General features: G+C 43.3%; 1 protein-coding gene across 6 annotated transcripts in view; it reads right to left on the bottom strand.

Annotated features, from left to right (window-relative positions):
• The window catches only part of TIAM1 (T cell lymphoma invasion and metastasis 1), a 465,511-nt gene that overhangs the window by 101,760 nt on the left and 348,295 nt on the right, over positions 1-15,456 (bottom strand). For all 6 annotated transcript variants that reach the window (XM_027538787.1, XM_027538923.1, XM_027539081.1 and 3 more), the window contains 3 exons: positions 8,163-8,309; positions 5,191-5,265; positions 2,568-2,738 (listed from right to left, as the gene is read on the bottom strand). In XM_027538787.1, the coding sequence (XP_027394588.1) occupies positions 2,568-2,738; positions 5,191-5,265; positions 8,163-8,309 (393 nt within the window). The remainder of the gene's footprint in view (positions 1-2,567; positions 2,739-5,190; positions 5,266-8,162; positions 8,310-15,456) is intronic.

Below are 15,456 nucleotides of genomic sequence, written 5' to 3'. Positions count from 1 at the left end.
AGTACAAAAATTGCTGATGGCAGAAGAACTGAGTTACTAGTTGAGATAGTGAAAGTTATTCCATATTTATAAACCACTTGTATTCACTGAGGGCTTCCCAGGCGATGCTAGTGGTGAAGAATCTACCTGCCAGTGCAGGAGACATAAGAGAGTTGGGTTTAATCCCTGGGTCGAGAAGATCCCTGGAGTAGGAAATGGCAACCCACTCCAGTATTCTTGCCTGGAGAATTCCATGGACAGAGGAGCCTGGCGGGCTACAGCCCACAGGACTCTACAGTCCACAGAGTTGGACACAACTGAAGCAGCTTAGTACGCGCATGCTGAATGAGAAGGTTCAAAACATCACTGGATTGATTCATCCAGCTTCTTCTAGGATAAAATTATGACAAGGTTTCCACTTTCTCTTTAGTGGTCTCAGAGAAGACCATTTCACTCCCCTAAGAATATATTCTAGGCTCTTCCACCCCTTACGGACCATCTTCCAGACGACTGACAGTTCTTGCAGCCATCTACTTGGCACAAAGGAAGCCATCCAAGTTTGGAGCGGCCAGATAGAGATTAAAAACCTCCTCTGCAGGCCTGCCTGGTGACTCAGTAGTAGAGAACCCACCTGTCAAAGCAGGGGACATAGGTTCGATCCCTGATCTGGGAAGAGGCCACCTGCCAAGGAGCAACAAAGCCGAGGCGCCTCAACTGAGCCTGTGCTCTAGAGCCTGGGAGCCGCAATCACTGGCCCAAGTGCCCTAAAGCCCGTGCTCCGCAACGAGAAGCCACTGCGATGACAAGCCTGCGCATGGCAGCTACAGAGTAGCCTCCGCTGGCAGCAACTAGAGAAAAGCCCAAGGAGCAACGAAGACCCAGCACAGCCAAAAAGTAAATAAGCAAATAAAAGTACTGAAAGGGAAAAAAAACAAAAACAAAAAACCTCCGTTGCAAGTGACTATGACCGTGATGTGAGCTCAGGCAAGGAACCAGGGCTTTCTGAGCCTCGCCTTCTCATATGTACAATGGGGACGTACCATTTCTTCTCAGACTCGACATGACTACCAAATAAGATTATTAATGCTGCTAATTAGGAAAAAGAAAAACCTGACATGTAAGAAAAGCCCCATTCTTTCCTCTTTCCCTTTTCTCACTCAAGGCAATCCAGTTCACCTAGCTGTCACTCAAGGAGGATCAAAAAAATGAAAGTGGGCTTACCATGAAAATGATCACGAAGTTTCTATAACTTAAGGCGTAAGCAGAGGAAGGCAGTTCAATCACTTGCCACTTTAAAGAAATAAAGAGGCTAATTGTGTATTTACGGAAAGGAGAATTTCTCATCATGGACCACAAATCTGACATCTATTTCAATGTTTTCCTACCCTAAAGATACCCATGGTGTATTCAGTTCAGTTCAGTCGCTCAGTCGTGTCCGACTCTTTGCGACCCCATGAATCACAGCACGCCAGGCCTCCCTGTCCATCACCAACTCCCAGAGTTCACCCAAACTCATGTCCATCGAGTCGGTGATGCCATCCAGCCATCTCATCCTCTGTCGTCCCCTTCTCCTCCTGCCCGCAATCCCTCCCAGCATCAGAGTCTTTTCCAATGAGAACTTTTCGCATGAGGTGGCCAAAGTACTGGAGTTTCAGCTTTAGCATCAGTCCTTCCAATGAACACCCAGGGCTGATCTCCTTTAGAATGGGCTGATTGTATCTCCTTGCAGTCCAAGGGACTCTCAAGAGTCTTCTCCAACACCACAGTTCAAAAGCATCAATTCTTTGGTGCTCAGCTTTCTTGACAGTCCAACTCTCACATCCATACATGACCACAGGAAAAAACATAGCCTTGACTAGATGGACCTTTGTTGGCAAAGTAATGTCTCTGCTTTTGAATATGCTATCTACATTGGTCATAACGGTATATTAGAAACTGTCAAAGAGCAGGTTACAAATAGTGCAAGTGATAAAGTGTTGTGTTGATCGCTCAGTCGTGTCCAACTCTTTGCAACCTCATGGACTGTAGCCCGCCAGGCTCCTCTGTCCATGGGATTCTCCAGGCAAGAATACTGGAGAGGGTAGCCATTCTCTCCCCCAGGGGATCTTCCTGACCCAGGGATTGAACCTGGGTCTCCGCGTTGCAGGCAGATTGTTTACCATCTGAGACACCTGGGAAGCTCCGTGCACATAATATGATGCCACTGAATACACGTATGTGTGCTTGTGGCAAACAGAGACCAGGGACAAACACCAAAATGTTCACCGAGGTGACTTCTGAATTTTGTGAACAAGGGTGCCTTAATTTTCGGCTTTGTTCTTTACCTAAATTCTTTACAACTTGTGCAATGAGCACATAATAGGCTTTGCACAAATCTATCAAGAACACATGTTGCAAGAAGCTACTAAGAGAATCCCTCTCCTCCTAGTGTGGAAGAAATCACATCCATCCATTATGCGTATATCACAAGAGGATCCAACACTGCTCTGTTATGAAATAAAGGTGTTCTTTCAAGAATCCTCCTCTGCCACCTGCATCTGAGTGTCTGTGGAGTCCTCCAACGCAAACAACCCCAAGTGGCCTCATACCTTGCAGATCAGCTCCAGGGTATCCCGGGCCGTGTCCCCCGGCCGGACAACCGTCAGGGCTGGCTGATTGTTCGGTAGACAGAACCAGGACGGGGTGAAATACTCGTGGACCCAAATGTCACAGTCAGGATTGTGCTGGTGGACGGCGGGTAAGACCATTTCTTTCTCCCTCTAGGATAAGAAATAAAGTTAGCAGAGCAGCAAGTCAGTCTCTGAGGATCTCAGACCCCCTGATAGCACATGGGGATTATCTATTCTGAAGAAAAGGGCCCGGCGGCAGAAGTGTGGTGGCAGGAGTGAAGGACAGAGGGGACTCTCAGAGAGAGGAATAAATTATAGAGAAAGGAGCTTTCTGGGGGTGGGCGAGATGTCTCAGGTGAGATGCAGACCTCACACCTGACCCATGGCATCCACAGGTGGGCACTGCATGACTGAGTGGATATCAAAGTTTGGAAGAAAGAAAGAAATGGACCATCCATTCAGTTCGGCTTTCTTGCTATGATTTCTTCCACAAACCCACTTCAAATTTAGAGCTGAGAGTCCTCTGGCAAGACTGTACCCTGATGAGCTGTAAGTTTCAAAGGCAACCAGGAGGCTCCAAGGAAATTCTTAAAGATGGTGTTCCAACACAAGCTACTGACAACCAGCATCATTTCTGTGCTCACATTTAACCTTTGGCACAGCTCTGGGAGAGACAGAGAGCTACATTTCCTTTATGAGGTGCAGAGAACTCCACAGATGAGCTTTCTGCCTTCTCTCAGGCTGTTGCCATCAGTCCATCCTCTGAATCAGGGAATAGTACCAAGTTTCTAAGAGTAGGAGGAGCCATGTCCTACCTACGTACTCAGCAGCTGGGCTATATCTAAGCCAGCTAAACAGCTAAAGCAAAAAACACCCCACAGGTTGATGAAATATTAGGAACCTAGTCTCTCTGGAGTAAGCAAAGAAATAATTTCTTTAGATTTTAGCAAGGTAAAAATAATGCTGATGCTCAACAGGTGGTAAGAAATAAGCCTTGATTATTGGTTTATATCCACAGATTGGTAAATATGTACCCATAGATTACTGAAAATGTGCTGCCATCAGCAGATTATAAGAAGAAACAAGTTTCCAAATGGAAGCCTGAGAGGTGGTAATGTAACACCTTCCGTACCTAAAAAGATCAGGTCCCAGAATAGGGGACATGTTTCTATAAAGGCTACTAAACCAAATTCTTCAATGGAGAAGACAATTTCAGCTCTGCCTTTGAATAGTTTGGCTTTCACAGATAAACTGAACCCCAGGGAAGGCACTGTCAAAACGCAATAAACTTGCCCAAATCCCATTAACTGTAATTGGAATCTTCCCACTCTGTCCCCACATGCCACCTTAAAGAAATGCTCTTAGCACTAGATCAGCCCAAATTTTGCATCTAAACTGCTCTTCGAGTACAAGGCATTCCAGCCAAGGAGTAAAAACAAAGGGGTATCTCGGAAAAATGAAAAGAGCGACAGAAATCCAATGGAACAATTTTTGCAGTTTCCAGGATCTGTGTACCTGGGGAACACATCCCTACCTTAAAAGTGTACTAATTATGGTATTCAGGATGAATTACCTAACTTCAGACATGAATACATGAACACAGAAACTGTGCTTGGATTGCATGTAAGGACAGTGACTTAACTTCATGAGATTTCATCAGAAAGAGACGGTGGTTATTGATGAGTATTTCCAAGGACAGCTATCTTGATATCCACAATGACATAATCCAGGAGTAGTTAGGTATCAAAGGGAGAAAAAGGTCCCTTCGTGACCACACTTCTCCCCACTCCCCCCAGTAGCCAGAACCCTGATTTCAGAGGCTCAGCTCTATCTAGAACATGTGACAAGCCACTGCCTGGTTGCATGGCAACTGAAAGCTGAACTCTGTCATATTGATTCTGAGTCAGTGAATGGAAGGATCATACCAAGGTCACATTATCAACATCAGAATTCCCACCCCTTCCCCAACAAAGAGCCTGCTGGTATCATCATTGGGGTCTTTCAAATGAGGGATGTCCATTCATTTAGAGGCTGAAAATAGCAGCCTAGGGGAAAAAAAAATCAATATTCTTTATGGGCTTTCAATCAGAGCAGTTTGAAAGACCCTTTTAAATCCAAGCACAAGGTTAAACCAAGTCTGGAGATTTATAACTGGATGCTTGTCTTAGGAGGCAAATGCATGTTTTATTTTTGAAAGAACATACCATTAGAACAGTTCTTTGAAATTAATCGAAGCAAAATAGCATGTGTGGGTAGAGAGGGCGATCAGTACAGACTCACCTCTTGAGAAGGAAGTTGTTTACGAGAGGAACTTACAATGGCATGAAATATTCTGCTACCCAGAACCCCAATTTCCTCCCTTATTCTAGACGGAAATAAACATTCAAATGAAAATTACTGAAAATGTTATGTCAGCAGGTGAATGTCTTACTGTAATCAAGTTTTCCATCTCTTCTCGACCAGTTACATAATTTTAAAGGACTGATTATTTCAGTTTCTAATACTGAGTCTACTTAATTTTAGGATCCCAAGAAACCATTGCACTGTGTAATGTTGAGGTATTTGTGGTACTTTTAGAAAAGGAACATGTGTTTATTTTTACCTTGCCATCTGGAACAGTGTCGTCAAATATTCCCTCTAAAGATTTCTTTACAGCCTCAGTTCCCTCACCGAACACCTGCATATACAAAAGTATCATCTTAAAAAGGAATTTGGGCAAAAGAAGCATGAGAAGGGGATGGAAATGGGCACGGCTGTTAGAAAACATTACAAGAGTTTCACATACTCACACATCAAACTCTAAAGTAGGTAAAACAATTTACAGGCTAGCAGACCATGAAAACCACTCCTCTGTCGGGATCACTCCCCAACTCTCGGACAATTTTTTAACATTGGCTTATTAGAGCTAGATTCTTTTCTTTAAATTTAGATGAATTAGCTTACAAATGCAATGGACTGGATTCTTTCACAATGAAGAGTTTCAACTACAGTGTCACACACCTAATCAGATATTTACCAATAATAATTAGTTTACATTTTAATCCTCAGAACTAAGAGGTGTTCCCTGATGGTCCAGTGGTTAAGACTCCACATTACCAACGCAGGGGGCATGGGTTTGATCCCGGTTTCAGATCTGAGGTCCCAAATGCCACAAGGTGTGGCCAAAGAATTTAAAAATAAGCAAATACATAAATAAAAAACTTAAAAATCCTCAAAACCTGAGAACATACATTTAGAATTATATTACCGCAACACCATGGAAAAGTTTCTTATTTAAAAAATAGAAACTTGTCTACCCTTGGAAATTTAATGAATCCTACAAACTTAAAGATATGACTGTGCATTGGGAGATTAGGTTTGACATATACACAGTACCATGTGTGAAAATGAACAGCTAGTGGGAAGCTGGTGTATAGCGCAGGGAGCTCAGTTCAGTGCTCTGTAATGACCTAGAGGGTGGGATGAGAGACGGATGGGAAGGAGGTCCACAAGGAGATATATGTATGTATAGAGCTATACGTGTATCTAGCTGATTCACCTCATTGCACAGCAGATACTAATACAGCGTCGCACAGCAGTTATAATCCAATTTAAAAAGATATGACTGAAACCACATCAGGGTGCCCATGCCACTAGGCAGTCAAAACCCAAACACGTGAACGTGAGAAATTTTACATCCTGGCTCTCAACTGATGGTGTACTGTTGGTATAAAGTATGGAATTAAGAAAAAGGTTTTGCTCCAAAGCAAGTGAGATATATAGAAACATACAATTTTTATCTGTTTCAAAGTACTAAAGTAACAAGTAAATTCCTATTGGTATGCTTATGGCTAAGAGGTTTTTTAAAACTAAGAGAGAATAACAAGAATTGGTTATATAAAAAAAAAATTAAAAAAAAAAAAGAATTGGTTATATAAAATCACATGATCCTTTGATTAAAAGAAATAGCTAAAACTTCTTTTGGATTTGTTTAAATTCAGGCATATATTTCAGCAGCAATGGACTATAACATAAGTGGGCACCCATAAAGTAGAAGCATATGAATGAACTAAAGCTCCTTTTTTAAGATATTTTTTATTTTATTTTATTATTTGATTTATTTATTGGCTGCTTGTATGGCATGTGGGATCTTTGTTCCCAAATCAAGGATGGAACCCATGCCCTCTGCAGTGGAAGCACCAAGTCTTGACCACTGGATCGCCAAGGAAGTCCCTGAAATAAGGCTTTTTAACAGAAGAGAAATGCAATTCGAGTTGCCAACTACAAATCCTGGCATGTACTTATAGTGATGGTCTGAGTCACCTGTAAGGCCAACGGAGGCACACAGAATGAGGCAAGAAATGCTGACTGCTGAGGTCACCTTTTTGCATGTTTAATCAAGAGTCATCAAGTCTTGTGTGTGATTGTTTCTGCTGAAATATTGACTTTCCTCCAGTTTATTCTTTGAATTTACACAGAAGCAAGACCCCAGGCAGCCAACTTGACGGGCTTCTCTCCCCAAAGACCAGAGAACAAACAGCATAACTGCTCAGGCTCTCCCCACCTGCTCATCGTTTCTACATCCCAGGTAGAAATCATGAGCGTGGTGGGCAGCTAAGAACTTAGTACCTCAGCGTTCAGGCCTAATTTCTCTTTTAAATGTCATTCCTAAGTAAACTAATGTCTGAACTAGCCAAATAAACGAGATCTTTTTTTACTGAGTCAGTCAATGGACCTGTCTCACTTTGCATAAGGGCTCAGAGTGAACAGGTCAAATTGGCAATACTAATCATGACTTCAAAATGCACAGTGCCTCTGCAGCTCATGGACTGGACATTCTCCCCCTCTCCTAAGTTCTTTCCATGCCTATCATCAAAGCAGCTCTGGGGCCACTTGTTTTTCAAAGCCAAAGGAAATGACAATGGAAAGAGAGTTCCCCAGAAGTAACTCTGGTAGGAAAGTGGCCTTTGCTAGTAAAAGTCAAAGTGATGAGGCCAGAGCATTTGGGTATTAGAGACCCAGTGATGCAGCACCCTAGCGGGTACTACTCATGATGCACTGAGACAGGTCCCCTTCAAGCCCCGCCACCTTGGGAGATGGACGTCACGGCGGTGAGTACGCGCTCTCAGACGCCTGGTTCCTCGTATTGATAGGCACCCATTTTAACATCAACCCCAAACAGTCAAGGGCAAAGAAATAATCAGATTGCCCTGGAGGCGGCCTTTGATCCAACGCCAGAGGAAGCATAAAAAGACTGCTCAGGTGCCCACTTGGCTTCATCATCAAGCCCTGCTTTTTTCCAGAAGACTCAGGAAGAAGTGCACTTTCAGTCCGTCTGTAATTAACCAGCGTTTGGAAAGGATGCAGGTGGGGGACGGGAGCTTGGTGATAGACTAATAGCAGAGTTCAGTGTTGTGGGTGTACATTATCTATTTAAAGCATCTAGCACAACCAACTTCTTTGCTTCAGCTAGTTGAAGTGGTGTAACACTGGGTGTATCAATCAAGAAACAACGCACACATGCACGCACATCCCCAAAGTGACGTGTCCGCGGAAGTAACCTACGCTTGCTTTCTCATCCACCCTGGAACCCACCTGATTGATGCTTGGGCGTCCCTGCTTCTTTTTAGAGGTAGTGTCCAGACCCCAAAGAGAAGAAAACCTGCTCCTTCTCTTGCTTGCGGATCGGGACATGGCCTGAGTACGTCTTCTGACTCCAGTTTCACCAGTGCGGGCAGCCACCTGAGGACGGCAAGAGGGACCATCAATGAGAGGTAGTCAGGACCACTGACAGTTCCCCAAAGTCCCCACTAAGTCCCACCCTCCAAAAGTCTCACGTCTGCCAACACTGAGCCCACCACCCAAAGCATTTCATCAATGACTCACACATATGGGTACTTTGAGAGTCCTTTCTAGATTCAAACTATAAACGAAAGCTTGGCAAACTCAATCGCTGTCTGAAATAATCAGTTGCTGTTGTTGCTCAGTTACTCAGGCACGTCTGACTCTTTGCAACCCCATGGACTGCAGCACACCAGGTTTCCCTGTCCTTCACTATCTTCCAGAGTTTGCTCAGACTTTCATCCATTGAGTCGGTGATATCCAACCATCTCATCCTCTGTCACCCACTTCTCCTCCCATCCTCAATCTTTTCCAGCACCAGGGTCTTTCCCAATGAGTCAGCTCAGTAAAAATACATAATAACAGTAACAGAACGTAAACTAGGTTTCCAAGAAATCAGATGTCCTTCTGGTCACAGTCCCAAACTCTAGCAACAAGTTAAACTAACGATACTTTCTTGAGATTCTCTCTAAATGATACAGAGTTGTTCCTACACCCTAACAAAAACCAGTGATGGAGTGGCAGCAAAAACAGTGAAAACAGCACATTTGGGTGCCTGTGATTTCATACTGAATCTAAATTTACCCATCTCTTCTATTTTGTTTTCACAGAATTACATAAAATTACTTTCCTCATTAAGCAAGTGATGGTTGTCCCCCAATATTAATCACTTCTTGGCCTTGGTCAGAGAAATCTCAAAAAAAGTTGAGCATCTGGCTGCCCCAAGTGGACTCATTTTCCTTGTAGCAGGCTGTGGGATAGTGATGAAGTTCTGGTCAAAGGGAAGTAGAAAGGTTATTTATAATTTCCAAGAAGGATCCTCAGAAGGAGGGGGATGTCCATTATCCTTCACTCCCCTCTTTTCTGAAATATCATGTTAGCTAGTTCAGGGCATTTGGATGGAAGCATTTTCAAGGATTACAGAATAAGACGGAAGGGATCCAGGTCCATGAAAGACAGTGAAACCACGTTATAGCCTTGCATGTCCCATGTTTAGGTGAAAGAGGAATAAGAGTTGTATTTCCTCAATCGTGATTTTGTAAAATATTTAATTTCAAACATGCATAGAAAAGGCTAGAAGACATTTTCCTCCTTATTTTTATAGGATATATTTTGCACAGCAAAAGAGAACAAAAAATGTTTCCCAAAACATGAAACCTACCACTGTTAATACTTGGTTACATCCTTCCTGACTTTCAGATCAGATCAGATCAGTCACTCAGTCGTGTCCGACTCTTTGCGACCCCATGAACCGCAGCACGCCAGGCCTCCCTGTCCATCACCAACTCCCGGAATTCACTCAGACTCACGTCCATCGAGTCCGTGATGCCGTCCAGCCATCTCATCCTCTGTCATCCCCTTCTCCTCCTGCCCCCAATCCCTCCCAGCATCACAGTCTTTTCCAATGAGTCAACTCTTTGCATGAGGTGCCAAAGTACTGGAGCTTCAGCTTCAGCATCATTCCCTTCAAAGAAATCCCAGGGCTGTTCTCCTTCAGAATGGACTAGTTGGATCTCCTTGCAGTCCAAGGGACTCTCAAGAGTCTTCTCCAACACCACAGTTCAAAAGCATCAATTCTTCAGCGCTCAGTCTTCTTCACAGTCCAACTCTCACATCCATACATGATGGAAAAACCATAGCCTTGACTAGACAGACCTTTGTTGGCAAAGTAATGTCTCTGCTTTTGAATATGCTATCTAGGTTGGTCATAACTTTCCTTCCAAGGAGTAAGTGTCTCTTAATTTCATGGCTGCAGTCACCATCTGCAGTGATTTTGGAGCCCAGAAAAATAAAGTCTGACACTGTTTCCACTGTTTCCCCATCTATTTCCCATGAAGTGATGGGACCAGATGCCATGATCGTCGTTTTCTGAATGTTGAGCTTTAAGCCAACTTTTTCACTCTCCACTTTCACTTTCATCAAGAGGCTTTTGAGTTCCTCTTCACTTTCTGCCATAAGGGTGGTGTCATCTGCATATCTGAGGTTATTGATATTTCTCCTGGCAGTCTTGATTCCAGCTTCTTTCTTCCAGTCCAGCATTTATCATGATGTACTCTGCATAGAAGTTAAATAAGCAGGGTGACAATATGCAGCCTTGACGAACTCCTTTTCCTATTTGGAACCAGTCTGTTGTTCCATGTCCAGTTCTAATTGTTGCTTCCTGACCTGCATACAGATTTCTCAAGAGGCAGGTCAGGTGGTCTGGTATTCCCATCTCTTTCAGAATTTTCCACAGTTTATTGTGATCCACACAGCCAAAGGCTTTGGCATAGTCAATAAAGCAGAGATAGATGTTTTTCTGGAACTCTCTTTCTTTTTCCATGATCCAGCGGATATTAGCAATTTGATCTCTGGTTCCTCTGCCTTTTCTAAAACCAGCTTGAACATCAGGAAGTTCACAGTTCAAATATTGCTGAAGCCTGGCTTGGAGACTTTTGAGCATTACTTTACTAGCGTGTGAGATGAGAAGCAAACATGTATATAATATTTTTACAAAAATGGAAATGTACTAAATGCATTTGGCAATTCTGTCATCTACACTTAAAATTGATGCTTTTGAACTGTGGTGTTGGAGAAGACTCTTGAGAGTACCTTGGACTGCAAGGAGATCCAACCAGTCCATTCTGAAGGAGATCAGCCCTGGGATTTCTTTGGAAGGAATGATGCTAAAGCTGAAACTCCAGTACTTTGGCCACCTCATGTGAAGGGTTGACTCATTGGAAAAGACTGTGATGCTGGGAGGGATTGGGGGCAGGAGAAGAAGGGGATGACAGAGGATGAGGTGGCTGGATGGCATCAAGGACTCGATGGACGTGAGTCTGAGTGAATTCAGGGAGTTGGTGATGGACAGGGAGGCCTGGCGTGCTGCGATTCATGGGGTCGCAAAGAGTCAGACACGACTGAGCGACTGAACTGAACTGACTGGCTGACACTTAAAATATGATACTTATCTTTTTGTTAAAACAAATTTTAACTTTGGAGAGAAAAACATTTTTTTTTTTTTTAAAGGAAGCTAACCTCCATTGAGACATATGCAAGGTGCCAGTGTACATGCTCAGTAATTCAGTTGTGTTCGACTCTTTGCGACCCCTATGGACTGTAGCCCACTGTAGCCCAACAGGCTCCTCTGTTTATGGGATTTTTCCAAGCAAGAATACTGGAGAGACTTGACATTTTCTCCTCCAAGGGCATCTTCCTGACCTGGGAATTGAACCTGCATATCCTGCATTACAGGTGGATTCCTTCACTTGAGCTACCAGCCAGGAACCCAGACAAATACTTAAATGTTCAGGAAGGGACCACACCAAACCTCCATCCGCCGCTGTGATCGCCTGCATCAAGCAACAGGTGCAGGAGCTCTGAGACTTTATGGATTTTCAAATCCATAGAGTCTTTGCAGGCAATCCTTCGGGCTGGAACTTTATCCCACAGGTGGTAAGCAGAGTCCCAGGAACCTACAGGAACTTCTGCCAGGAGGTCTCAACAGGCCACCCACGGGCTCTCCTTTCAGACGAGGGAGTGCCAGGAGGTACAGCGAGTTGGGCTTGAAATGAAACTTCCCCACCCACTCTTTGTTGCCGGAGGTAAATATCTCAGAACCTACTTGTCATAGATTCCCACACGGGCAACTCCCCATGTGATGGCTGCCAACTGGCCGCCTTCTCGTGGATGAACACTGTTGGGTAACACCCAGGGGCCCCCTCAGCAGCGAGTACACTGGCAACAAGGCACACCTTCCTGAGGTTTTCAGCATTGACAGGGTAAACACCCTGGAACCCCAGTGAGTAGACTGGCAAAGACCCCACGTCCATCAGAAACAAGAATCAAAACAGCTTCTCTGCAAGGGTATTAGGGGGAAAGTTTTGGTCCCAAACAGAAAGAAGAGGAGGGAGCTTGAAAGGTCTTACATTTTCTCAGCTTCAGACATAAGCAGACCTAGACGGGGGCAGGTAAATATGTGGCACCCAACACAACGGTGGGAGAACTCCCCCAGGGAGAGCTCTTACCACAGATGTACTCAAGGTGTTAGGGCAGCAAACGTCTCACAACAATAAAGGACACATTTTTATGTTAAATATGCAAACATTTTTTCTTCTCCATTTCATCACTTTCTAAGCTAAAGGTAAACACGGTTGTAAAAGGAATAAATGATAATGTGTTAACATACAAAGATGCTGACATAATGATGTCAAAATCAGTTAAGCTTATGGTCACAAAATGAGGCTAAGAACCACTGAATAAATGGTATTAAAGGTAAAAATTCTAGAGAAAAAGTGTTCATGTGGTCTCATATTTATAAAGATATATATACGGACATATACAGGCAGATACACACGCATGCACAAACACACACACAATTGTCCATCAATATCCATGGGAAACTGGTTCTTTAGGCCCCCCAAGGAATCAAAATCCTCCCATGCTCAAGACCTTATATAAAATGGTATAATATTCATATATAACCTACATACCATCACCTATGTATTTTAAACATCACTAGCTTATTTATAATACCTAATATAATGTATATTCTATGTAAATAGGTGTAAGTACAATGTAAATGCTATGGAAATCATTGAGCAAATTTGTTTTGCTTTTTGGAACTTTCTAGAATTTATTTTTTTGAATACCAATCCATGGTTGGTTGAATCCCCAGATGCAGAACCTGCGGAAATGAATGGTCAAGTCTGTGTGTGTGTGTGTGTGTGTGTGTGTGTGTGTGTGTGTGTGTGTCTGGTGTCTGTGTGTATCACAGCACCCATCAATATCTGAACTTTTGTGTTTATCTGGTGTTGCTGTTTAGTCGCTAAGGCATGTCCAAGCTTGTGACCCCATAAACTGTAGCCCGCCAGGCTCCTCTGTCCATGGAATTAACCCAGGCAAAAATAACTAGGGTGGAGTGCCATTTCCTTCTCCAGAGGATCTTCCTGACCCAGGGATGGAACCCACGACTCTCGGGTCTCCTGCATTGCAGGCAGATCCTTTACCGCCGAGACACCTGGGAAGCCCTTGTGTTTATCTGATTGCTTACTTATTATCCATCTTTCCCACAAGAATATAAGCTCCAATGGGACAAGAACTCTAGATTCATTCACTGCTATAACCCTAATCAGAGGACAGTACAGACATATGCCAGGCACTCACATTTATTTGTTGACTGAATGAATAAATAAACAACAAACAAACAAGAAAAAGCACAAGCAGAGATTCTACATAACACAGTTATAACAATTAAATGGCAACTCTGGTTTCTAATTTTGGACAAACAGAGTCCAGAAGAAAAACTCAAACAACCATAAATGTGCTCAGTTCCCAGCTGACCAGTTGGTTTAGTTCTGTTTAACAAATTGACTGTTTTATTTAAGGTTCTGATAGTAACCACTCTAAACTGCTGGGAACCTCATAAGCTGCGAAAGTTACTGCTACTCTCAAGACAATAATGACTCAAAATGAGCAAAGAGATTTAGATGGAAGGGGAAAAAAAAAGCTGGCAAAAGAACTGTTGAACAAGAGCTCAAGAGTTTCTCAATGATCTTTGCTCACACAATGCCTCTCTTTGTGGCCCGTACCTGATTACTCTATCATTCTGTTCATCTGTGCAAACAAGAACAATGATAACCTTCTTTCAAAGAGTACAGTGGGGACCCTTCAGTTAATTACTGAGCATGATGAGAAGTCGTCCTGGTCAATGGAGCTTAAATTGTGCTCGAATCTCCTCCCCTAGCCCCGTTGCCCTGACACCTCCTCCTTCCATGCTCCCCACTTAAAAGTAGGAAAAAAAAAAAAAAAAAGATCTGGACAAAGGCTAAATTGAAAAATGTTTCAACCCCAAGGGAAAAGAACATTCTCTGGGGTCAAATGACAAGGAGAGAAGGAAAAAAAAAAGTATCCAATAAATGAGACAGTAAAAACTCCCTGCCCAGAACCTTCTATAAAACATACAGCAACAAATAGGAACAGACACCCAACAGGCTTGCTTAACTGGTCCAGTCCCACTGAAACCCCTCATGGAAAAGAGAAGTTTGCAATGACACACAAACACCCAGATACACGTCACAGATGTAGCTAGCAAAAAAAAAAAGAAAGAAAGAACAAAGAAACAGAGACTGGCACGTGTGGAATTAAACATTCTTTAAAATCACGGGCTGAATAAAGCTAAAAGTTACTAACCCTTCCACTCCCATTGTCAGCTGGTCAGATTTTAAAAGCCTGCCCATCAAAAGAAAAGCACACACAAATCATAGACATTGAGACAGAGGAGATTAGAAAGTCTGGAGATAAATTATGGAAGGATAATTTAGTGGCTTTTATTTCATCATCTCATTTTAGAGGGACTTCCCAAGTGGCGCTAGTGGTAAAGAATCTGCCTGACCAATGCAAGAGATGCAGGTTTGAACCCTGAGTTGGGAAGATCCCCTGGAGGAGGAAATGGCAAATCGCTCCAGTATTTTTGCCTGAAAAATTCCAAGGACAAGAGGAGCCTGGCGGGCTATAGCCCACGGAGTTTCAAAGAGTCAGACACAAGCACGCACAGGAGAGATAGCTTCAGTGGCTTTGAAGAAAATAATAGAAACACAGAAGTTTTAGGTGGACAGCAAGATTATTTTCTCCAAAGTTTATCAAGCCCAGGAGAAGGAAACAGCCATTTGGATGGCTTGGGATTTAGTATTGGGTTGGCTGAAAAGTTCGTTCGGGTTTTTCCATAAGAACTCAAATAAACTTTTTGGCCAACCCAGTAATAACACTGATGCACCATCATGGGGATCAAACTTCCTACATAAGAAAGTGAAATAAAGTGTTAGTTGCTCTGTCATGTCCCAGTCTTTGCAACCCCAGGACTGTAACTTGCCAGGCTCCTCTGTCCATGGAATTCTCCAGGCAAGAATACTGGAGTGGGTAACCATTTCCTACTCCAGAGGATCTTCCTGACACAGGGATCAAACTGAGGTCTCCAGCATGCAGGCAGATTCTTTAGCGTCTGAACCACCAGGGAAGCCCTTTGCTTAGTAAGACTGCTGCTTCAATTGATGACATTCTCACAGTGTGG

Source organism: Bos indicus x Bos taurus, chromosome 1, assembly GCF_003369695.1.
Source record: "Bos indicus x Bos taurus breed Angus x Brahman F1 hybrid chromosome 1, Bos_hybrid_MaternalHap_v2.0, whole genome shotgun sequence".
NCBI lineage: Eukaryota > Metazoa > Chordata > Mammalia > Artiodactyla > Bovidae > Bos > Bos indicus x Bos taurus.
This window is presented reverse-complemented; position numbering and strand designations above follow the sequence as displayed.